The sequence below is a fragment of the Buteo buteo genome, chromosome 5, assembly GCF_964188355.1.
Source record: "Buteo buteo chromosome 5, bButBut1.hap1.1, whole genome shotgun sequence".
NCBI classification, from domain to species: domain Eukaryota; kingdom Metazoa; phylum Chordata; class Aves; order Accipitriformes; family Accipitridae; genus Buteo; species Buteo buteo.
The window spans coordinates 27,125,027-27,150,675 of NC_134175.1; the positions used below are offsets into that span (position 1 = coordinate 27,125,027).

The 25,649-nt window shown below is 39.4% G+C and overlaps 1 protein-coding gene across 1 annotated transcript in view; it reads right to left on the reverse strand.

Moving 5' to 3' along the window:
• Window positions 1-315: 315 nt before the first annotated feature.
• UBE2E3 (ubiquitin conjugating enzyme E2 E3) overlaps window positions 316-25,649 on the reverse strand; it is a 60,675-nt gene continuing 35,341 nt past the window's right edge. The window contains exons 4-6 of the mRNA XM_075028319.1: window positions 5,868-6,000; window positions 3,922-4,069; window positions 316-2,841 (exon numbers count right to left, since the gene is read on the reverse strand). Of these exons, the coding sequence (XP_074884420.1) occupies window positions 2,744-2,841; window positions 3,922-4,069; window positions 5,868-6,000 (379 nt within the window). The 3' untranslated portion in view covers window positions 316-2,743. The remainder of the gene's footprint in view (window positions 2,842-3,921; window positions 4,070-5,867; window positions 6,001-25,649) is intronic.

The following is a 25,649-nucleotide window of genomic DNA, read 5'->3' on the forward strand; positions in this document are numbered from 1 at the left end:
ACCAAAGACAACAGAACAAGAAAAGCCCATCCAAAATGGAGAAGAAGAGGGGATGTGCGGTATCTTTAGCTGGTCTTTTCACAAAAATGTCATTTCAGTTCACTTTTTCCAAATACAGAGCTCAGTGTCTTGTGATAAGAAGATGGAACTGAAAATTAAAACTGTAAAATAGGACCAGTGCTGTGCTTTGGTAGTGTCCGATATTCACCCCAGCACAGCCAGAAAGGAAACAGTTTGAAACACCAGATGCTCTTTGCAACTGGTATTTTCAGCAGGGATTTCTCCCCTCCCCATGGAAACAGACACACATTCTCATTTAACAACTAATTGATTTATTTAACAATACAAATTTCTTTCTACTGCATGGTTTAGCAGAGAGAACTTGAGAAACAAAATTAGCTTCTTTTCTTTCTTTAAAGTTTAAATGTTTACACAAAACCAACCTTTACTTCAGTAAATATAAAATTTACACACAAAAAAACTACATTAAAAAAGAACAGAATCATGACAAACCAACAAAAAAAAAAAAAAAAAAGGATGGGAATTCAGTGTAAAGGATCCAATTGCAAGGAAGGCAAGATGGGGCAACACTAACAAGGCATCCCACTTGTACACCTAGGTATCTGAAGTTGTAGGTACAATACAAAACCAAAATACATTAAAATTAGGATTAAAACCTGTAGTTTTATACCATAATATTTTATGATATAAATATCTGCAAATTCTGTAGGCAACACAGTTAACGTGTGAAATACATAATTTGCTCTTCACTGGAAAGTCACTGGAGTGGTGTACGAGCACCGTGTCACCCACGAGTGCGCTAATGGTCAGCAGTGAGCAGACTTTAGATGTCCAGCCCGGATGTGATAGCCCCTTGTTTCTTTGCCAATCTGTGCTATTTCTCACACGTCCAATGACATAATGAGAAAATCTGGTCACCTTCAGCAGTGATTTCCAGCACTTCATCTCCTGGCATTAGTCTGTTACCTGACTTAGGCATATTCACCTGCCAGATCCCGTTTCTCATTCCCTTTTGCACTTTATAACCTGAACTCTAAAGCTATCTTGTAGCTACCAAGAGAGACTGGCTTCTAGGTTGAGATATTTGGGATACACGGTTCTTCAAGCCACCTTCAGGAATCTGTAGAAATATTTAAAGTAGGGTGGACAATTCATGGTCAAAGGTTACGTGATACAAAAAACAGGGACCTATATAGCGATGGCTAACTTTAGATCTAAATCTTTAACATTTTTTCTATTGCTTCAATATTTAAACTTAACATTCAGTTTTCATATATTAAATGAGCAGAGCATCTTATTGATGGAAGTGCTACGTTATCTCCAAAAACATCAGGTAGTAAGGGAGACTGTGAAGTTTAAAACTAAGTGTAATTTTAAAAATCATTTAAAGGGATCAAGTCTCTTTTTTTATAATCAATATTGTGACTGGCAACCTATAAAAGCTTAAATTATAAAACTATTAGTGACTCTACTTTTTAAACTGTATGTACTATAAAGCTGTATATCTTTGTTACTTACAGATGTTACAAAATTTCCAAGCCAGAAAGTGAAGGGGGGAAAACGTAGTGTAAAAGTTTTACAGATTTCATTTTCACTAACAAGGGTTCATTTCCCCCACAACTGTTTTTATGTCATAAAAATCTGAGTAAATTTATTCTACTCTCTTTACTGGACAGATGATATAGTGTTCAATCATGCTTTGGAAGATCATTTTCAATGGATAACTGTAGTTCTCTAGGTCAGCAAGTCCAACTTGCTTTGCTCAGAAACAAAAGCACCAGACTATCTCTAACTTGGCCCTTGTCCTGCAAGAAAAAAAAAAAAAAAAAAAAAAAAGTAGCAAGACTCAGGCAGTCTGTTATGAGAGCAGGACTGGCCCTGAAGCAACCAGCTACATTAACTTCTGGAGTAAGCATATGCAATGCTCTCATTCCAACTTGAGAAAGAGCTGAACAGTATTAAATTTAAGGAAATTGTAGAAATGACATTTGTTCTGTTAAAAACAAAACAGGGAAAACTTAAACAATCCACAGGTGTGCATTAAACATTTAATAGCAAGCCTTTGCTTATGTATATTAATTTAAAGATTATCCACAGGGATCTGTGATACACTGGCCCTGCCTTGTTACTATAATTAAATTTATTCAAATATTAATTTAAAATAGGAAAACAAAGAAACTACTCCTTGGGGAACATGTTTATTGTGTTTGAGATGATACACTGGGTGCTCTCTGAGCTACAAAGGGAAAAAGGAAATCCTTTCATTACAAACTGACAAAGGTAAAAGTTAAAACAGTTTTCACAACAGCATGTACCACATATTGGAAATAGATCTGGGTTTAATACAAATGACATAATTCCTAGTAATCTACAGCTACCTTTAATAACTTCATACAGATAATGAATTAGGCTAAAATGCACTATAATATTTGGTTGACTTCAGGAACAGTATCCTTAGTACATCACAAAATACATTTTGATATCCCAAAGAAGCAAGACTTGCAAGTAGGCATTTTAAACATAACTAATCTACAGCTACAAATTTCTACTCTTGATAGCATTTACCTTTTTGGGGGGCAGTATCCCAGTCTTCAAAAGGATAAAAGCAGAGTAGAATCAGTATAACATATACACAGAAGTCCGTATTGTAAAGGCTATAAAGATTTGTTGCGCACTGCAAAGTTGCCTTCTGCACCTTCACATTGCACAAGTAGTTTGTCATTTATGTTGCGTATCTCTTGGTCCACTGTCTGGCTATCCTGTCATGTTCTGCTCTGTTGGTCAGGTACTGAGTGGCTATGCTTCCAACCAGAGGGTCAGCTGTAAAAGGCAGGAGAAGATGCATTAAAAACCACTCCACAATAAAAAAAAAACCAACCCAAACACACGATTTAAAAAAGGGAATCTATTCCAAAATACAGTCTTTGTTAGGTCAGAAAATGCTGTGAGATATAGTGGGACTCTTATCATACAAGACATTTCCAAGAGAAAGTATACAAGGCACAGTGAACAGAAAAAGAAAACTGAAATATCTGTTGTAGTTATCTGCGTATTAATGAATCTTGCCCCAGCCAGGTGCCCTGCTTTCACCCCTTTGGAAGAGCCGCTGCGTGCAGGGGACACTCAGCGAGCGCAGCCTGGCACACTCCCGTCACAGTGCTGGACAAGACTAGTGTACATGACGGCGTCAGGACTGTGGGAAACACACCGAGGGGATCCAGTTTTACAAGAGTCATCAAACTTTTGTATCGAAGAGGCTAATCCATTTCTCCCTGATCAATACCAGTCTTCTGTAAATGAACTGTCATCTTAGCACTACTGCTCTGTTCTTGCCCTGACCGCAGGCAATTAGCATTCATTGCCTAATGACGCTGGTCACACAGTTGTCGCTGAGAAACTGTATTGCTTCCAGTGGAGTTCCTCCCCTCCCAACAGGAACAAAGAACTCTCTCTGAAAAAGGGAAAAATCTCTCTGAACATAGGCCCCCTCACATTTGCAAGATCAAACATTTCAATTGCTGTCTTAAGAGAAGGGACTTCCTGCAGCCCCTTCTGACCTGCAGGATTTATGAGTGCAACTCAAGAGAACTTTGTTGCTTTCCTGGATTGACCACTCACTTGCTGGAGCTCCTGCAATACGGACCTTCAATGACATCAGCTTATTTTCTCCACCATACCTTGGGGAAAAAAGAGCTTAAGGCTGTTTACTTTCTGTTGTGCCACAGGAGTGAAAAGTGCCATTAAATGTGGGACTGCAACCAAGCAGGAGTGTTTCATCCTCAATCTTAAAAATCTTATTTTTTATTTAACATGCATACAATCAAATACACAAATTACATTCCATGGCAACTAGAGTCAAAGGACTAAGAGTGGACACTCAGTAAACTATCAGCTCCTTACCTGGGTTGCAGTCTGTCAGAAGAGAACAAATAGACAGCAGAACCTTTGAAATAGTCAAAGCAGGGCTCCAGTTGTCTTTCAGGATATCCAGACAGATGACTCCCTGACTGTTGATGTTGCAGTGATAAATTCTGGTACGGAAAGTAACCTAGAATCACAGCATAAGAGACAGAAAAAGAGCCATTCAGTGTTGCCCAGGGATGCTGCCCCTTGTCTCTCAGCCGCAGCAGTGCCTGGGGCGCTCCCAGTTCTGCAGAGCTTCTGTGGAGGTAGCTCCTCTCTGCTCGTTTCCTAAAATGCAATTATTTAACAGAAGAGTGCGTGTTTACTGTAGTCATGGCTGCCTTCAGGAAACCTACCATGGAGACCTTTGGTCCATAAACTGCTTTCACACAGGCCCTCTGTCTGGTGCCCACAAAAATTAGGACCTACTTTGTAATACCATATGCTATTTAATGAACATATTGCATGTCAAGAACAATCTAATCACAAATGTAACTTTATTGTGGTTTCTGAAGGTGAAGAAGTAGACAGAATTTGGCTGCATGTGCAGTATTAGTTGATCTTTTCCTTTCTTTCAAAAGCCTAAATATAGACCGTGAAAATTAATATTTAAAATTGGAGTATTGTATTATTCTTGTTCAAATTAGCAATGAAATCTTTGCCTTACCCTTCATTAAGCAGGACATAATACACAGCAAAAACAACGCTATCACACTAACTAACACCATCCTTGTTTTTAAATTATTTCAGACTAATATCAGTAGAGCATGTAAGCATTATTCTGCACAAGTAACTTAGAAATATTTCTAAGTGCTTTAATTACATAAAGCATATGAAGATGAGGACAATTTTCTTTTTTCATACTGATGCAGGAGGGGAAAATCCATGATGTTTTCTGAAACTACTGAAAATTCAAAAATGATCATCCTCTAAAAAAAAATCTACAAGATTTTCATGAGGAACTTGTCTAAAACTCTGCATCACTTCATTATAACAATCTTAACTCAGAGAGTATTAAATTTTGTGGGTTTCAGAGAAGTGTGAAATACATAGAAAGTATATTATTCTTTATGCTGTAATCCTTCTGGGAATGAAAAAAGGTTTTTTGATTTATAATAACAACATTATAGCCGCAACAGCCATTAAGTTGTAGAAACGTTGTGTGGTAGAATATATTTAGTCTTTTGAGAATGACAGCAGTGTCCTTTCTGGTGACTTCGTCAAGAGCTGTAATTTGGCGTTAAGGGAGGGGAGAAGGGAACAACCTTTAACTTCTTTGGTATCTGTTAGTAAATTATGATTTCTTAAGTGTCCATACTATTTCTGAGCAAGGAAATGAAATTTTAGTTTAAGTTAAGATTAGTTTCATTTAATAAAAAGAGCTTTTGCTTAAAAATATTATCAAACAAGGTTGCTGATCTTGCCAGTAGTGAATAGACTAGACATTTTACAATAATGGAAATCATCACAGTAATTTACCCAATTTGGAGTCACAATATAACACTTTAGTTGTTTATCTTAATTTATTTTAGCTTTCTGTTATTTTGCTTAAAATTACATGAAAATATATAATACAGAATGTTGTTCATAGCAGAAAAAAGTTTATTATACATATATTTTAGTAGCTGGAATGAGAAGGAGGAAGCATAAGAAGGTCTTGTGCTGTCTCTTATTAAAATTAAAATGTCTTGAATCTTAACTCTTGATCAGAATCATCATCTCATTTATCACTTGGTAAAGCTTGGAAATCAGTATTGACTGTGGTAATCGGGAAACAGACACAGGATTTTTCTGAAACTGCAAGCCAAAATTTTGGACCTTGTAGTTTTCAAGAGACCATAAACAAATTTGATATTCAGAAAGCGATGAGCACTCACTCACTGCAAGTTACATTCTTCTCACATGTGAAAAAATAATAAACACAATAAAAGCCTTACCCTTACCTTTGGTGGCTTGAATGGATAGTCAGATGAAAATGTGATATCCAGGAAAAAAACGCCTCCTTCGTATACAGAACCTGGAGGTCCAAGTATAGTAGATCTCCATTCATAAATGTTATCTCCTTTAGGACCAGCACTATGTAAAAAAAAAGAGGAGAGAGAAAGAAAGAGTCAGGTGTGCCTTTGAGAGAGACATTTTATGGATTTCCTTCTACATTCATTTTGTTTTATACAAACCACTTGCCTATCTTTAACATCTGCCTAATTTCCACTGATTTCAGTGGGCTCGGTGTTTTAAACAGGCACAAAAGCTGGGCACTCCGCTGTCCCTTTGGAGATACAGCAATAAAACAGATTGACCATGAACTACTGGACTGTCACTGTCTGAAACATATCCCCAGATCTGCTTTCTCGAGCATGTGGTTGCTCTGAGCTTCTACATCATGCCCTTCCAATGACATTATATCCATACACAAAAGGAGTTGTATATCTTGACCACATTCATCTTCTCCAGGCATTAAACAGATCATACCTTCACAAAAAAACGTGACTTACACCTATATTGATACACACTTACTGCCACTTGTTTCACAGGCTAGACTGAAATGTTACATCCTTGTGCAGGAAAACGGGATGGGAGAGACAGAATCAAGTAATCCAGAATAGAGCTTCTTACAGCATTGTCAACCCAAATAAATGTTTTCTTCAGGATATATTTGTATTATGCCTCCAGGCAATCAGCATTGAGACTACTAGACAAAAATAGTTTACTTTAAGAAGTACAATACTGAACACATTCCTCACTAGGGGAAGGATTACTGCCTAATTAATTATTAAAGTAAAGCTTTGAAAGAAGGGATAATGAACAAACATTTTCTTGACTTCTGAGCCATCATACTTAATGCTATTATCACACAGTAACCATCTAACCTCCTCACAAAAAAAAAATCAAAGTACAATCTTTTTTCTGTAAGCAAGTCTCAGGGTAAAAACTAACATAACCTTCCGCAAAAGGTCCTGAATCTGAACCACTGAGATCCAAACTGACTGCTATGGAAAGGAACACTGCTGAGCTCACACAGGCACGGTGGATTCATGACATCTATGCAGATAAGTCAATCATGCGGCACTGTAAAAGATCCTTTCAATTCTCATGACCTCGGCAGCCTCCCAGGCACCACTTACATCTAGCAGACACATGGTGAAGCATCCCCATCCTTCTCCCTCTGTGGTCCTAAGGAACAGGCACTGAGGACCATCATATGTGATTGCACATGAAGCAAGCGACAGGGCATGGCATCAAGCTGTAGCCTGGGAGTTTGTGGTTTCTGGCACTGCTCGACACTCAGAGGAGCCTCCCTACAAGCCATCCAAGTGTTAAGGCTCTTCCCATGTCATGTCGCCTCATGTATTTGTCATACATATATCCACAGTCTATAACATGGCATGTTGGACATTCATCCTTACTATGTAGCCAAACATGTGGAGACATCAGAGACAAGGAACGTGAGCAGTCTGTATTATGCATCTGCAATTCCCGCACCAAAAATGTATCTATTTTTACATTAAGATCATATTCGAGAAACAACCAAAAGCTGATTTTGATTATAAATTCCCTTTCAATTCATAATTTCCCAACATGTTTTTTATCTCGCAGATGTTTCACGTACCAAATGTTTAAACTGTTGCAGGCCTTTCATTAACAGGACAAAATAATCATGGATTTTGGCTGACATCCTATTTAATTAAAACCAAAAAATTATTTGATGGAGCTGTAGCTATTTTCCTGTTGGCAAAATGAAAGTAGCTAACAATGGCATGCTGGCCTCCAGAGTACAGCTAAGAAAGAAAAACTAGAAGTGCTGTCAAAATAAAGTTTGGGTATAAAATCACTGATCTTACCTTTCTATTTGCAATGCATGCACAAAAGTGGAAGAAAAACAGTAGATAAATTTTAGAGGAAAAAAAAAAGGGGGGAAATCCAGAGGCAAGGGGGTCCATTTTTGATGATGTAATGAACCGTTCATACCCTCAGTCACTCCAGAAGATAATTCCATTCATGCTCTCTAAAAAGCAATTAGTGTAAGAACTGGAAATATTGGGGCAATAATGACAATATTTAAAACCCACACAGGCCACTGAAATGTTTTAATTAATTCTTGACATTCATCAAGCTTACAGCTAATTAGTATTGTGCTTGGAAACCAAATTTCTATGGAGCAATTCAATTTCAGCATTAGAAGTCCTAATGACTGTTTTATAGTTTAATGCAGAGGTTAGTGCTCTTGCCTCATGTGTCAGGTACCTTTCTTTCATACACCTCTAACAACTGGATGCAATTCAATCAGATTAATGAAACAGCTGAATTAAATTAGTGACATATTTCAGCCCAATGAATCAGTCACAACTAAGTGTGGCACCAGTCCGGTGCCAAACTATCTGGTAATCACTCACCAAGTCAGAGCAAGGGCATCTATCAGCTAGTAGCCAGAAGCTAAGTGCAACAACTCTCTGCCTATTACTCTCCGCTATCCTCTTCTATGCTACCGCTAGCAATATATAAAAGGATCAGGCTATAAAGTGAGAAGGGGAATTCCTAACCTTGTAAGAGGAAGAAAACACTGTGCTCAAAACCCCTCCTACTGCTGAGAAAAGATTGCTGCAATGTCAGAAGTAACACAAATCTGTAACAATAACCACACTCAGATAAAGGAGAAAATCGTTAAATCGAACAATTTCATTACACCTGATTGAGTTTTGTGAAATTTCTATTTAGCAGCTGAAGTGGTGTCTCACTTCCAGTGGTGTAAAAGATACCCCTGCTTCATTAGCAACCTGAAAATCCCCGCAATTACTACATTATTCGTGTGAGGAGACGTGAGATTAAAGAGCAGAGACAAGACATTCCACTTGGCTTCTACTACCTGTATATTTCCACTGGGGATCATCCTCAGCCAGCCATACCCTACTTTGTCTTTTGTATACATACTGAGGTGATCTTTTTTGGAAGTAAACAACCCACGCTCTCTAAGGCTCAGCAAAACATACCAGACCTATTCATGGCAGTCTCGGCCTCTGCAATGATTTGCACAAGGACAGGACACTGGCATTACACCCACTTGGGCGACTGCAGAGACGCGCAGTCCTGCCTCAGGCAACACCTCAGTTGTGTACTGAGCTGCGAGCGAGTGCCAGAGCCCCACTGGAGTCACTGCCTTCGGCTCTCTGTCACTGCAGAACATTGTCTCGGTGCTGCAGAAAGCCACAAGGAAGGAACCACCACTCCCCGGTGCACATCTGACTTCTCTGCTCCCACAGAGGACAGCCAAAAACAGGGCTGAAAATTGGGAATAAGAAAGCTTTACCCTGTCTGCAATTTTCTGTTTCATTGATACACCCAGAAGAAATACTCTCCTCCTTCTGTTGGGCACTAAAGAGGATGGCATGGGGAGGTGCTTCTAGGGGCTGTACTTGAACTCTGTATTCCCAGAAGCTCTCCTGCTATTCAAGCAACTCACTCTCCTATTGCAAGCATAGGCTTCAAGCATCTCACCTTAAACCTTGAGAGTTGTGGTGAGTGACAGCCTAGGAATCTTTCTGTCTGCCACAGTGGACAGAATAACCCAGGCAGAGCACTACAATGGGGAATTTCCATGGTTTTCTTCCCTTTCCTTTTTTCATCACTGAACGACCCAGCTCCTTCTGACTTCCCCCATGGAATCCATATGGACACAAAATCCTCCTCTATTCTGTCCTTCAAAACACAAAATCTTGATGGAGCAATGGATCTGATGACAACTTCAGTGTTCTGGCTACACAGCATACATGTGCAGTTCATTGCTACCAGCTTGCTGCCTTCCTAAATTAGCTTACAGAACATCACAAATTCAGTAAAGGCACCACCAGTATATTCTCAATAAAAGAACCACTTGATTAATTTTTTTAAAATATGGGCTGAAAAAATCTCAGACAAAATAACAAAGCAAATTAATTGAAATGACAAAATATTCATTGCAAAATTAAGGGGGTTTTATTTCATAGGTAAAAGCTGGATTGATTTTTTTAAAATAAATTAGGTAAATTGACAGAATAAAGTTAACTGGCTACATCTGCTTCCTAAGTAAATATTCATTATGCCACTTCACTGAGGGATATATACCTGATCCAGATAAGACAAAGGATTTATAACCAGACTCTATCCAAGCTAGTCTGCTGAACAGATTTAATTTACAAGTGTGACTTCAGATGGTGAATTTGAGAAGACGTGAGGTTAAACTCTAGGGGCCCATGGGGTCACACCAGGTCCTTTAAACCTAACTATGCTGGCTCTCAGGTTTCACGAAGATGAAGAACAGCTTTTCCAGCACAGTGTTATGAGCATTCACACAGATGCAGCGGCATTCACACCAGCAAAAAGTCTGTTAGACTCCTGATGCATTGGTTACAGGAATCAGAATTCAGCTTTTGTTACAATTCACTAAATCAAAATGCATTAAAGCTGCCCATATCGAACTAGCTGCAGGATGAGAAACTAGGACAAGAAATTTCCAATCTACATGATGCTAGTAGCATGCTGCTTTTTGCACTTGTTAAATGTGCTTCTCCTGTCAACAGCACTCCTCTGAAACACGGGGCTCTAAATTCGGTGACAGAATGCAACTTCATAGTACTGAGACTATCATAATTAAGAAAAAGGATGAAGGAAAATGTAATTTAGCTAGATTTGATGTTAACTCTGTGGTATGCTTTATTATGAGAAAAAAATTGCATCTGTAATAGGATGCAACTGAGGGGGGAAAAAAAATATCTGTTATTTAGAAAGCTTCCCAAAAGTGAAGTCTGTCAGACCCTAAAACAGTCTTATGAGAAATGTCATTGGTACATAAAACTAAAGGTATTGGTCTATATCCAAAGATGCCCATTGGGGGTGACTACATAGCACAGATTTAAGTGGTGGAATATTTTCCTACACTCTCCTTTCAAAGGCCCCACCCTTAGGTCTGATACCCAGGCAGGCATCACAAAGGCAGCAGCTAACAAACCAAATGGGGTACCTGGAGTGAGAGTTAGGTAAGGAAAGAGTCCCCTCCATCCTCCCCAAACTTTTCTCTGAAGATGAGATTCAGCAAAAGTAAAACTCCCGAAGCTCTTTACAGACTGCTCAACCACAGTGACTGTCACAATGGTATAATTATAATTTTTACAGCAATGTAAATGAAGACGGTGCTTTAAGAAAGGAGTAAGAGATCTTTTTTGATTTTTTTGTAATTCAACTCAAGGTACTAAAGAAAGGAAGAATAAATGCCCTTAAGTATGTTCCACAACTCCATGCTTGAAAAATTCACTTCATAAAGCTACATAGAGAGTTTTGCAAAAAATTACAACACAGCTTCAGAAATTGAGTTTTACAAATCCTGCTGTAAGAAAGGCACTCAGCATGTTACCAGCACAAAAGGCTTTGTTTTGGACAGCAACATCTCAGCTAAAGCTGATTATGTTCTCGCTCACTAGCGTGCCACTAGGGGCTAACGGGGCTGTAAAAGATCCTAGCAGCATATACAATTCAGGCAAATACACAGATCCCATCTGTAGCGAGTCTGCCTGCCTCCGCATTTGAGCTTCTGAGCTTGATGAACTCAAGTCCAGTGGAAGGAGAAAGCCCCAGGCTCAGGTAACTTCAAGTTATCACAGAGGTGGGGACTCACATCTGCCATGTATGGTATCTAGTGTGGATGCTGATGTTTGCACCTCAGACTTCCCAGGCAATCTGGGTAGAGAGATCGGTGACTCTCTGAGGCACAAGGAACACCTAAATACTCCCTAATACTAAGGTTCTCCATCTCCTTCTGGTGACACCTACTTTTTACTGACCACATGGGGAACTTGGCTCCTAACTCAAGCCTCTAAGCTCAGTACTTTAGAAATTCGTCCTCACCCTCCACGCAGTGAGAAAGGGTTGCCTAGCTCTGTATTCACACGCTACCTTGTAGCACCCTATTTTTTTATCTACATACAGATACACACTGCCATGCTGTTGGTAATTAAAAAAAAAAAAATCTTACAAGGAACCAAAGGATTTCTGTCTAGTGCAAGCTGAGAGTTAGTTCAATGTTACTGTGAAGCCTGGAGAGAGCACAAATCACTTACCAGTAGTTGTATTTTAATGTTAAACGTGGGAAAGTAAAGATGCCTAGATTATTTTCCTGCTTTGATATTTTCAACATTTTGAAGAAAATTTATCCATTACCTTTTTTTCTCAATCCTCTTTTCCCAATTGTGGAGGTGCTCTTGTATTTTTGGTTACAGAGCACAAGAAAGGAAATGAACATTAATTAGAATACATATGTTTGTGCCTTTGTGACATTTAAAAACTAACAAGCATGGACAGCAATTTCCATTTCCTTTATTTTTCAGTGTCTTGTTTACAGGACTTTCTGAAGTACTTACTCTCAGTGTTTGTACTATCAGCGCCAGTGCCTAAGCACCTCTACTTACAGAATCTGGGTAGTACCTCCTCTATACACAGAAAGCATCCTGGTTTCACTTGCAAGAGCCTCAAGTATAGCCCTAATTTTTGGATTACAGCATTTTTCTAGGGTTGGACACATGTGGGTTGTCTACAGCAATATATCAAATCTGTGTTGAAAATGCTTTTTGATAAGGTACTCACTATTATTAAGATTTCCAGGTTATGTACAATTTCTTACAAAGAAGAAGTTTCAGTCTATTGTGTTCTTTATATATCTACAACTGTTACTATTTTACCGGCCACTGAACTATCTGCTACATCTGTTTGCTGAAAAAGGTTATTTACTGCTTCTAGCAGATCCGCAGAGGGACTATGTAACTGAGGAGTCTTAGTTCACTGTACAAACCTTTGCTTCTGTCACTTCCTTAAAGTCTATCATGCCCTTAAGACTGAAATCTAGAAATCACTGCTGAAAAAAAGTGCCTATTTTTAACTCACGGATCCCCTTCTAATTCAGCTGGTTGCAAAGCAGTGCAGGACTTGTGCCTGAGGCCATGGTTCGATGCAACAGTAAATCCAACTTGAGAGCTCCTCCTACCAGATCAAAAGCAGTGTGGCTACTCAAAGCAAAGTGCTGATCCAGCGTAAACTAACTTGGCCTAACCATATATGTTCCAAAAACGGCAATGGATTAGCTTTGTAACACCAGGCTTCATGCTTAATCAGGTATCATTTGTCCTCCTGCAGCCAGCATAAAGAGGGCATAAACTTTAGATTGCATGGTCCGGCTTAGAAATATAATCATGTGGCTGTATTTGGTTCATGTAAATTCTACCATTAGGGGAATCTAACCAAGTGCAGATCTGGTATTAATCACCCTAAAGAGAAAGATGCCAGATTGTAGTGTTTTAGATGATTAAAACCTCCAGCGCTAAACTTGCCATTAGTAGAACATACATTGTTGTTACTAAAGGAAGCTGGGTAACAAATCATTTGATAATTCCATCAAAGCTGTAATATGTAGATAACCCAAGTAATGTATTTTGGAAAGCTGATAGCTTTTCCATTGCCAAAAGCCCCATTAAATTAGCTTATTGCTACAATAGCTCAACTTTACTTTCCTCTTTGTATTCCTGCTGGTTCCTAAGACCTTTCTTGCTGCTGTTAGAAGTCTGCTCAGGTTCTCTCCATCTTCCAGAACAAACGTAGCCAATTATGGAGGCAGAATTCTTATAATTTTTCTTTTGAAAGATAACTAACCTCAGAATGTAGTTCGCTAAATTACAGCAGAAATACTGAATTTAAACCAGGTAAGAAAGCATATCAGATTGTTTCTGCCTATGCTTTTGACAGAGAAGTTGCAAATATATACTACCAGGGCAATACATAAAAAGTTTACCAAACATGAGTTGTTCTTGAAAACAGAGAAATCATAGGACTCACAGGCATGAGGAAAGTTCATGATGAAAATCTGATTTATTTTAAATATCTTGAAATATGCATATAAGTCCTTCTCACACACCTACACTAGAGAAATTATCTATATTCCCTATTAAAACACAGAGCAGGACAGTCCGTAAAGGGAAACATTTCCTGCTACTTTGCCATGTGTTCATAATAACAGAGCTATAATTTAGGATAAAATAAAAGACTAGCTCCCTGTCATCAGTGTTGAAATACTAGTAGTACTACTAGTGGCAAAATGCATGCTATTTTCTTGCTGTTGGTATAAAGCTCAATTTGTACTAAGGCCAAATTACTTTGACAAAGAAATTTTTCTATCAGGTATACAGGCATTTTTCTTCCCCTCAAAATTACCAATGAACCTGTATTTAGCAAACATGGCAAATTTTGCTCTTCTTCCACGAGAGAGGATCCTTCTAAACTCCCTAACACAAGCAAAACTCATTTGGGATACATGCATATTTTATTCTTTAATATGTTATAGCCTCCATACTGATGCTAGCAATCCATACTAAAATAATCACACGGTATCTGAGAAATCGTGCAGCCTTAGTTTAAGGTGTCTACCCACAAATACACAAAATGGAGGCACTCAGACACAGGATCATTTGCCTAATGTCATTCAGAAAACGTGTGCTGTAGAGTATGACTGCAATGTAAATCTCCCAAATCCCAGGCCATCACCTTGCCCACTGGACTGAGATTACACTAGTAGTAGCTCATTCAATAGTTCTGTGGCATCCACATGTTTTAGACATCAGTCACCTCCATCATTCACTGCAAAATCTTCATGTCAAAAAGCTAAGTGACGCTGAGAAATCCACTTTAGCACTTCCTACCAATATTTTCAATGACACTTTTAATCTCAACAATGAAAATCTATTATTCCCAGCATCCTTTACACATACACTTCAAATGGAGGAAGAAAGAACAGTTAAAACAATTAATTTCACTAAAGGATCTAATCAATCCAAAAATACAACTAGCTTTAAAACTGTAGTAAACATATAAAGATTCACGCCTAGGAACAATAACTGGCCAATTTTCAACAGACTAAGCCTGCGAGTCAACTAGAGGGGTTCAAATGAAGTCCCCAGCTATCAATCCACCCCAAATACCTAAACATTAGGCAATTTCAAATACTGACTGATGTATTAAAAAAATCTTCCACTGCTCTGTGGATTATGTTTTGGTTTTTTAAGGAACATATCTTCAGGCAAAAATTGAAAGGAACTCCACCTATGAACAGTGCTTTTCAAGACAGTGAATTAGAGAATCACCAGTCTAACAATTCAGGCCTAAAGGTAGACTCCATGATGAAACTTGCAAATGGTGCTGATGTTGTGGAGAAACTTTTTTCTAATATTGTAGAAGGAGAAAGTACAATTTAGTGAACACAATTTATTCAGGGATTTCATGAAGGACCAAAAAGTTACCTTCACTGAAATACGGGTGTATCCACCTCAAGAAGATGAACACCCAGCGTGCCTGGTGCTACCACAGTGGAACCTCCTCCTCTCCTCCGGGATGTCCAGGATTGGGCTTCTCCACCGCTTCACAGCCATATAGCTAAAAGTTGCCTTTTTCCCTCCCTCTAAAAAATCAGATTTCAACTTCAGAAACAAAGTTACAGCTTTCCCACATGGAGATGGAGAACAGACAAAACCAGTCAGTCAGATAGCCTGCCTCCATTTAAACACATTAACACTCTGAGTAAGAACCGCCTTCTTAAGGATTTAATGATTGTTAATATATGTATATTAGCTTCATACTTTTGGTTGTTTCATGCTACCTGTAAGTTGCTCTGTAGCAAGCACTGAATATTTTCTCTCAAAAGAAGTCTGTGTTGTCATCATCTAAGTCAGTTTTCGGTGCAGTCTTCCTAATCTTCTAGCATAGGCTTTCTTCCAAACATAATTCTATTATTACTTTTAAATACTTGCTCTCTCTTGCCTCCACCCATTTCTACATCACACTGTACAGTCTAACAAAACAGAAAATGCTGTGCCACAGCTCCCTGTGTCGGATGCCTAACTTGAAGCCATAGAAGTTTAATGCAAATCTCTGTAACTAGTAAAAGGCTGTATTTCTCAAAAATAAAATTGACCTTTCCCAGTTCACACACAAAGACCTTCCCCACTGACAGCACAATAAGGATGACTTCTCAAGTCCAGCTCCTTTCCGAACATGGCTGGAGTCGCTACGTGGCTTTTGTCATTAGCTATTTCATCTGAATTGAAAAAAGTTAGCTGTTTTGAAGAGGTATGAATCTGGTTAGCCAAAAAGCAAGAACCCTGTTTAACACAACAGCCCAATGTTCCAAAGGCCTGTCTTTAGTCCTGTTCCCACACTGGTTAACAAAATTTCCTACACTGAGATTGATTAAATAAGATTTTAACTTTTTTCACAAGATTCATGGTCTGAAACGGTCATCAGAACTCTGGCTACAGGCTTTAAACTCTGCTTAAGCAAAATGATGACAAGCTTCACATTCAGTGCAGGGCATGAGTTTATCATTGTTGACAATTTTTATGTATTTAGTCTATTATTTGATATTAGATTTTTTACCTTTGTACTTTTAACAAAAGAATTCTGCAAATAAGCTTTTGCCAATCTGAATACACAAAGCAAACTCCTGGGCCATAACACACTCCAGCAGACCTGAGTGCAAGGTGACTGGTGCTGTCCCACAACCAATTAACCCCAGCAAAACCAGCCCCGTGCCTCCTCTTACTCCTTCTCCTCCCTTGACACCTGTAGTGGTGCTTGTGAAATCACGTAGTGAATTGCTCTGTGGTGCTGAGCAGGTTGAGAAGTAACCAAGGATTGCTGTCAGACTGCCTGGGCTCCTGAAAGCAGGAGCTGACTGCAGACTGGCACGGACGCCAGCGTCAGCACAAGAACGGGAGTGTGAAGCTGCAGCGGGGAGTAGGGCAGAAGCAGGGGCCTGCAGCAGCTCGACCTGAATTGGCTTAAAACATGCTGGAATTATACTCTGCAAGTGCAATTCTGGATCTGCAGTGCCCTATTTATCAAAGTAGAGGCTCAGGATCCTCTCTCTGTCTCTTCACTGTTCCACTCTGTCCATTTAGTACATAAGCTGTAGAGCGACCCAATATTATGAGCAGTTATTGTCCTGTACCGAGCATAAGGCAGACTTGATTCAGGTGCTAAAACATTAGCCCAACAACGTACATTTCACTAGTTGAATATGAATATTTGGAGAGTTTCAAAACAAAAGCAGTTGAGGATAGGAATCTGTTTTGTATAATGCAGAATTGGAGACAGCTGAAGCAACACTTGGTACAGAGTAGATATAAATGTAACTTGTGTATTAAAAGCATTAAAAAACCCTGTGAATGCCAGCTTTAGTTCCAAAAGCACAGCAATCCAAAGGAATGGAGAAAGCATCATGCATACAAATACACAGAAATCAATGTCTGATACGAGTTCATTATACTCCACAAAAGTGTACTATACTAAAGAAAAATGTGAAAATAATAATCATTCCAGGGGAAAAAAGTCAATAAACATCTAAGTGAAACAAGTCTCACTCAGTAAAATCTGTTTATTGAAAAGCCAGCTCCAGCCCAACTACTGCTCCCTCTAACAACATTAATCTAATGAGTAACTCTTCCGAAGGAACGTTCTCTGTGGAGACAGCTGTAGCGTATGGAGCAGAAGCTGTTTGCGTTAGCCTTGGGAGCAGGGCATTGTACCCCTCCTCTAAAACAGCTGCCACCGCTCAGGAAGAGCTAAGAAATTGTGACCTGCACAGAGCTTTGCTCTAGAGCTTGGACCCCTGGTACTAGTGGACTAAGATATGCTGCAACGTCATTCCACCTTTTTACAGATCTGTCGGTGCAGAGCTATGATTAAAAAGAAACACAATTTTCCCCTACAGTTCAGATTCAAGGCACCTGTTAGGAAAGTGGCAGTTTACTGCCTGCAGTAGGATACAGCAACTCAGACCTCAGGCAAAGCAAAAGCACATGGACAGCACTGACCTCCTCTGTGCGCTAAATCCTTCTTTCCAATAGATCAGGTTGCAGCAACAATTGCACTACATTCAGGAATTAGATACCGCTACAACATGGACACAGAATGGCTGTAATCTCAAGAAGAAAAGGCTCAGACTGTGTATGGGTTTTATTTGAGACTATAAGCATGCTTTATCAGTGGAAATAATATGCTTAATGACTACCATTGCAAAATTCATCAGGTTATATACCAATTCAGTATAGTCCCTTCCAACATGTCCTAATATTATATATTCATACATAACTCTACTTCCTTCATATTCTCAGTCAGTTATAATTTAGTGAACGCCATTAACCACACATTTGCTTACATTTGCAATCTAGGAAAAATAATGTTCTTTCTGATAACTAATCTCAATAAAGTTCTTTCTTTGCTGCATATGCCTAATTTTAAAGTACAGCACTGCTAGAAAAATTAACTTAAGACAGGCTGCCTGCTCATTGTACTTAACAGATTCAGAGCTGAAAGGATAAACATTTTTACTAGTAGTTAGCCTGCTGGGATTGCTCACTGATGTTTAGATGATTAAATATTTGTAACAAAAAAAAAAAAGTAAAGAAGTAGTGAATATATTATATTGATCTTAAACATTTTTACTGCAGCTAAGACAAGACCAACATTCTGTTTTACAGACAGAATAATAAATGTGACAGGGCAATGACTTGCTAAAAGTGACTGTATAGGTAAGGGACATAATGGAGTACAGACGCAAAGTCTCCCAAGTCTCTGACAAGTAACAAAAGCACCAGTTCTCAGCAATTCCCATTCAATGCTTGAAGGTTCATACACCTGAACATCAGAAACCGCACAAACACATCTTATCCTATAACCAGGGTGTGGATAAGTGCTCCCAAGAGACAACGTACAAAACAAATCCAAATGGAAAGTTTTCTTTCTTGTTTAAATCTTCCTTACTGAAATTTAAAAGATAGTGATGGAAAATAACAGTAGTAGTAGCAGTAACAACAACAACAACAACAATAATGACGATAATAATAATGAAAAGATCAAACTCTGTGGCCTGACTCTGGGTCCCTTGCACCAGAGCATGCTGCTGTACCTCCCTGGAGAAGGTTACTCACCAGGTGCCCAGCTCCAAGAGCAGTCCCAAGCATCACCACCCTTTTGGGCCAGGCAGAGGGAGGCAACTTCAGCCAGTCGCACTCCAGCAACTCCCAGCTGCCGTGCAGTCCCCGGGGAGTGCAGCAAGCTGGTGTGGGGTAGACTGGCAGATTGGCTCAGGCGGGGAAAGTCATAAACAGCTCTTTGATAGCTTGTTCCCCCTCCCCCACCGCACCAAGCAAATGCCAGCAGAGGAGACAACTCTGCAAAGGGAGAGATGCCGGGCATTTTCTCTGTAGGAGGTAGTTTTCCAAGGAGGTACCTGAAGACTCTTCAGTAGCCCACTGATTATTTGTGAACACAAAGATCTAGCTTTTCAGGGTTACGCTTCATCTCCCTCCTGTTCCCCCTCCAGTGCAAGCAGCAGTGGCTTCCACAGGGCAGGACTCCATAGGAGTTGGAAGCTAATTACCAGATGTCTTGTAAATCTTTCCAGTCTGTACAACTTCATCCAGTTTGCAGTGTTTAACATCAGCTCTTTTGGAACCTTTTCATCCTTATTTTTGTGTAACAAATTTTCAACAAGCCAGGAGTTCTTTGTTCTCTCCTAATAAAACAACCTAAAATGTTAACAGTTCAGCATGAAACTAATGAACTAAATGCACTTTTCTGGAGATCTGAGCAGAAAGAAGTACAGGCATTTCCAGATTTATGTGAAAATTTATTAATTCTGGAAAAAGTGCTTTGGGCTGTTTCTTTAAAATAACTTTAGAACTACAAAAATGAAAACAAACAACAGTTGTAAATTACTTATGTGTTTTGCCAAACGTGGCCACTCAAGTACTCTGCTTATTGAGGACAGCTTAAATGAAAATCTTAAAGGGGGCTGAAAAGAGAAGTGGACCGAGTCAGACGTTTGCTTGAACTGTTCTGTCCACAAAATCTTACTCTGAATAACTGTTAGTGGCAATGCAGACATATTCTGCAGAGCATTGAGCATTCAAGTCTACAATTTACATGAAGGGAAATGATTTTCAATTGCCTCCTCTTGGGGGACATAGTGAAAAAGATGAAGAGTGAAGGGTTGGTCCGTTGAGTATTTCTGCTCCTGCAGTCCTGCTGACACAGGAGACTGTCAGTTCTCCCTAACCTATTTCAGTGGGATCCATCCAAGTAACCACATTGATTTAGTATGAAGCAGGACTACAGACCCCCACTCGCATGAATCCTCCAGCTGGCAGAGTTGGGAAGGGTTTGAACTACCAGAGAAGGTGGCTGGTAACATCTCCATAGGTGCAGCTGATTGCAAAGCAAATGCCTGACCATGCTCTGACTGTGCTATAGAAAGAAAGATGAATCTGAACCCTAGGAAATGTGTCCTATGCCCAGGGCCAAGAGGAATGGGTGACATATAGCTTTTTGCTAGTTGTATAGCAGGAATGTTCTGTTTAACATCAAAGTTGCTTTATTTAAACCCCTTTGGCCAAAAGAAACAAAGTAAGGACTTTCACCTCGGGCAAAACACCCAGGCTGCTGGATGCCACCTGCTCTGGAAAGACTCTATCATAACTAAAAATGGAAGCAATACCTTTGCTTTTATTTTGTATGGATTCTACCCTGCGCATACTGCATATTACGCGGTGTAAAAATAAATAACCTTTTTCAGCATTCAGTATTAAAAGTACTTAGATGCATGCATTTTGGATAATAAACCTAAAATACACTGTGCTTCTTGGTAGCTGAAGACCATCTGCGACAAGTAGCACCTTTTTCCCCCTCCAGAATACTAACTTAAGTACCTAAAATATTGTTCTCAGCAGATTATTTTCACAAAAGCATTCAGAAAACGTCAAGTTTATAGGAACTGCCACTATAGAAGGAGCAGCTATGCCCCAAACCAAGTGACACTTAAATCACAATCTTAATTTGAGCTGCTGTTGCAAGTAAACACTAGTATTAACTACAAAACCCCCGTCGCTAAAAAGAAAAGTGGCAAACATAGAATTAGTGGCTGTGTTCACACGTGGATGACTATCCAGGAGCATTAAGGTTACATGAAGCTCCCATTTTCGCAGGCACAGAAAGACATGATCCCTCCACCACTGGTATGGTCACAGCTCCCAAGCAGCAAAACTCAATGAGAGAGGACTTGACCTTTCTACCACATGTTAATCCCCTGTTCCTTCGGAAGAAAGGAAGCAAGAGGCCTCATTCATTTAAAAGAATTCAGGACAACAGGGTAGAAGAGTTACCCCCACTTACAGAAGTGCAACTGCAGTACCTGAAGGACAGTGCTGCTCCTGAACTACGTGACCATGATAAACTTGAGGCCCACGTGGGTATGCCATACAGGAGCCAAAAGTGTAACGCTAAGGCAGCAACGGTGTTTTTTTCCAATCAGACTAAAAGCAATGAACTATTTGAAGTATATTCTAGGAAGGGAAGTACTGCAAAATCTGGTACTATTCTGCTAAGAGCCGATGCTGAAGTGATGACACCAGTAATTTCTATCTGACTTTTTCCATACGCTTTTCTTGCAGTCAATAGGAACAGTCACTCTTGTCAGTTCTAAGGAGCCCACCCTAAGTTTTTGTGTATTAAAGATAAAAAAAAGATTAACACTGTTTTCCTCCAGGGCACTTGTCTCCCCATGCTATCCTGAATGCCTTAAACACTTATAAATGCTTCTTTTCTTTAAATGTTAACAAATTTCAGTCATTATTAGAGCAATTTTACAAGTGTGGCTTTGTGAAAAGATAAATCTTCTAACATGCTCTGAAACAGTCAATCTACAACACTTTCACGTGCCTCTCAAACACTTCAGAGCAGGCACCTCCCTTTAAAGATCTGCCCTGGAGAGACCTCCAGCACCCGGCACGACCTCATTAACCACTGACTCCTCTGAGCCATGGAAGAAGCAGCAGTCCACCTTTAATACAAGGCACTAAACCACTGAAGGTATAAAGACAGTGATTAGCAATATGAAGTGGAGCATATCATGATGATACATTCTTGACGATGCTTCTTAGCTTTCTTCTTTCCATTTTTAAAGCTTTATATATACTCTGCAGATTAGCATTTCTGTGCTTCTCAGATCAACTAAGTGGCTATGCCAAGCCTTCCTACAAACAAGAATTACATTAGTCACTTAAACATCAACTGCCTACACAGTCATAAACTAATCCACCCAGTTCAATTATATTGCAGTTACAAATCCTGACCAGACCTACAATCCAATGGGGGGAGAACTTTGTGGACCACAGAAAAGGGTGAACTCGCTGGGCTCTGGGGAGTAGGTGCCATTGGGACACACCTCGGAAACCTGAGCATCCTCCCCAGAAAGCAGGTTTGGAGCAGAGGGGAGCCATCTCTCAAATACCTGGGCCTTGAAAACCCCCAGTGCCCTGCAGGTCAAGCTCCACCTCGAATCCATCTAAAAGCCAGGCACTCCCAACAAAGTGCTGCCTAACAAACAAGCACAGGCTGGATTTTAGCTTCTGAACGGTCTCTAGCCACAGCTCCAAGCAGTGTATCATGGAGTCAAGGCACAAGGTGAAGCAGGTACGGATAAGGGCCGCGTTCAAAACAACATGGTACACTCAATATGCCAAGCACAAATAAACTAGACAAAGCTATCTATTGGCATCAGACAGCATCCAACAAAAAATAAATCCTAACTTTCAAACACCAATTTCCCCCCACCTTCATCTACTTGCTGTTTGATTAATTTTGACAAGTTAGGTCCACAAAACTAATGTACTACTTCTGCAGACGGTATGTTTCCAGCCTCCTCATAGTTCAAATTTTCAAGCTCTTCTACACCTTCCCACTCCATTCACAGCCTTCTCAACCTCCCTTCAGAAATGCAAGGAAAGTATGTCTTCCACTAAAATCTCAGCCAGCAGAGACCAACAACAGTTCTCCCAGAATGTGCCTACATTTGCTCTACCTCTCTCCCTCCGTTTGGCTCAGCCGAACACCTCCCATCCAGTCTCAAAGTGATCTTCTTCCTCTTCCCTTGAATGGGCTGCAAAGGGAAGGTGATGGCCAGCAACAGCTTTCAGTCCTGGCATCTTCCATGTGGGAGAACTAGCTGGACGTTTTCAATTTTGGAAATAGGCTGTGCAGAGAATGAGAGTAACAAGATGTTTAGGTGGTTTAGTACTAGTCCTTAGTACTCCTTCAAACTGTTACTCTTCTTACAATGAAGATAATGTTCATCTCCTGAAGACAAAATTCTTTTCCCTTGACAATCTAACAGACTCAAGGAAGAAATATTAACTATAAACTACATAGTTAGCTGCTTCGTATCTACCAAAAATATTCATCGGATAGACAGCAATACCTAAGTACCTTTCACCATCACTGTTTCCAACACAGATTGAATTATTCACCTTAGACACATGCAAACTGGAGAAGTTTTGTTTGTAAAACTTTTCTTCTGAGCATGTCTGACATAATCACATAACAACCAGAAACTACTGAAGACTAGAGTATTTTTTCTTCCTGAATTTCTAGTCAAATGAATGCAATGATCCTCTTTGTGCATGGTAAAATACTTCTTAATTGGTTTATGCCTGTTGTGTAATAATATAGAAATAATCTATCATGTTTTTACTATAAACTAAGTCTAAAGAGGATGATATACGGCCTCTAGCTGTTTGCATGTTAATTTCAAACAACTATATCCATGCAAATCTGCTGTAGTTACCTGAAATACTTTGATCTGTTAACAGTCTTATATTTCTACTGTCAACATTTATTTCTCTTTAAAAATCTTTCTTTTTAATCTAGAAATATTTCAATAGTGAAGAATAGAAATAGAAGAGCAAAATGACATGGAAATATTAGAGAAGATTGGTTAAATATTCATAAACTAGGAAATGCTAAATTTGAAGTTACACATGGCGATCTAAATTCTAAGCTCTCCTACAAGTTCCTGAAGTTCCCTTTAACTACCTGACTATACACTCTACCTTAAATAATTTTTCACAACTTCAGAGACACCACCTTTTAGTAAGACAAATGTTTTGTGTCTGTAACCTATAGAGCAAATTGTCTATACCCAGCTTCCTGCCGGTGAAAAATACCAAAATACCTAAAAACACCTATGGCTCGTGTGCTGAGCCAAGTTCACCACTAACATATCCTCTGAAACAACTACAAGGAAGACAGTTCCACTGTTAAAGTGAATTACACGTTATATGATTATTAATCCTGACAGGAAAGGAAAAGTCTTGGAGAATAGTGGTTTTTTTCTAGAAAAAACATCAAACTAATGCCAGCGTTGTAACATGAAGATGATGTAAATATACAAGAAAGAAAATCTTACAGGATGTATTAAGTGTGTATGAAAACATAGGCAAAAATAGCACCATCAATCTGAAAAACAAACAGTAATTTAAAGGGACTGTAGTGTATAGGACAGTTGTACGTTTTAGAGATACTGCAAGAAGTCTGCTTAACATAAAAAAATGCGTATGTATAAACATTCAGATTTTAAATTATTTTACACTTGGGCATTTGTAAAGTTATCCAAGCAGCAGCAGCAGATGCATTCCTTTTGAGCTTAGCACTCAGAATCCTCGTATTTTTGTAAGAAAGTCGAAAAATGGTAAGGCATAAAAAACCCTCTCACTTCTTCACAGTAAATTCTTAGTGAAACAGTCTAAGAGTTTGCTTGCTTGGTTGCTCTCAGTCCCCTGACCATTACATTTTATAAGCTTGTCAAGTAAAAGACTTGTTTCTCTGCCTCCTGCTTTCTTTCAGCTACATGACACTGCTGTTACTTTCCTGCAACTTGTAGCTAAATCAGAGCTTGAGACAATATATGTCAATACTCAAATATCTGCAAAAAAGACATAGGATTGAATAATTTATTCTGCAGACCCCCAAGAGTGAGAATGACTTTCATCTGTAAAGAAATCATCTCATCTTCCCTCTATCTCAATAAATAAAACTGTCCTTTTTTTTTTTTTTAATTTGGAACATGTAAACAACTGAAACATTTTCTTTCTTTGGATTTAGTTTTCTCAAATGCTTTATTTTTACTTTAGCTGAAGAGCCAGATTCAAAATATATCTGTATTACTGAAGAAGACAAAATGATCCTAGCTGCAGGATGCCTAACCCTAAACCAGCTCTCCCTGACAGACAAAGAAAGTTCATCAGCCTGAGGTTGGATATCCCAGTCTTGCAGCACAGAAACACCCACAGAAGACACATTGGCAAAAGCACCCAAAACCCAGTTAAAACCTACAAAAACATTCTCAAGGATTTCTGCACAGCTACCGAATCATGACCGAATCCTTCAAGAACAATCAGGCTCCAGCAGTAGAAACAAGCAACTAGTAAGAAGCAAGAGCAGCAGAAAAACTCTGCCATTGTGTGGTGCACATAAATAACATGGACAAATATTAAAGTTGCTTTTCCTGAAACTCACCTCTGTGCCACCAGGCTGCTCTGCTCTGGGAATATATGCCATGCCAAGAGGCCGAGGGAGGCATGAGCTGGCCTTGTCTGTGGTGACTCCATGAATGAAGTCTGGAAACAAGCCAGCTCGCGTCTGAGTGCAGCATCAATCCATTTCCCCGACTGGCGTTAAGACAGGTAATGCTAAGGAGAAGTTAAAGCTATCTATATGGCATTTATTGATTCAGGGCTCTTACCAGCTGGACAGTGCCTGGGCTGTGCCCTACTCCGTAACTGAGAGTTTTCAAAGTCAAACACCACCTCCAGACTTCAATGGAT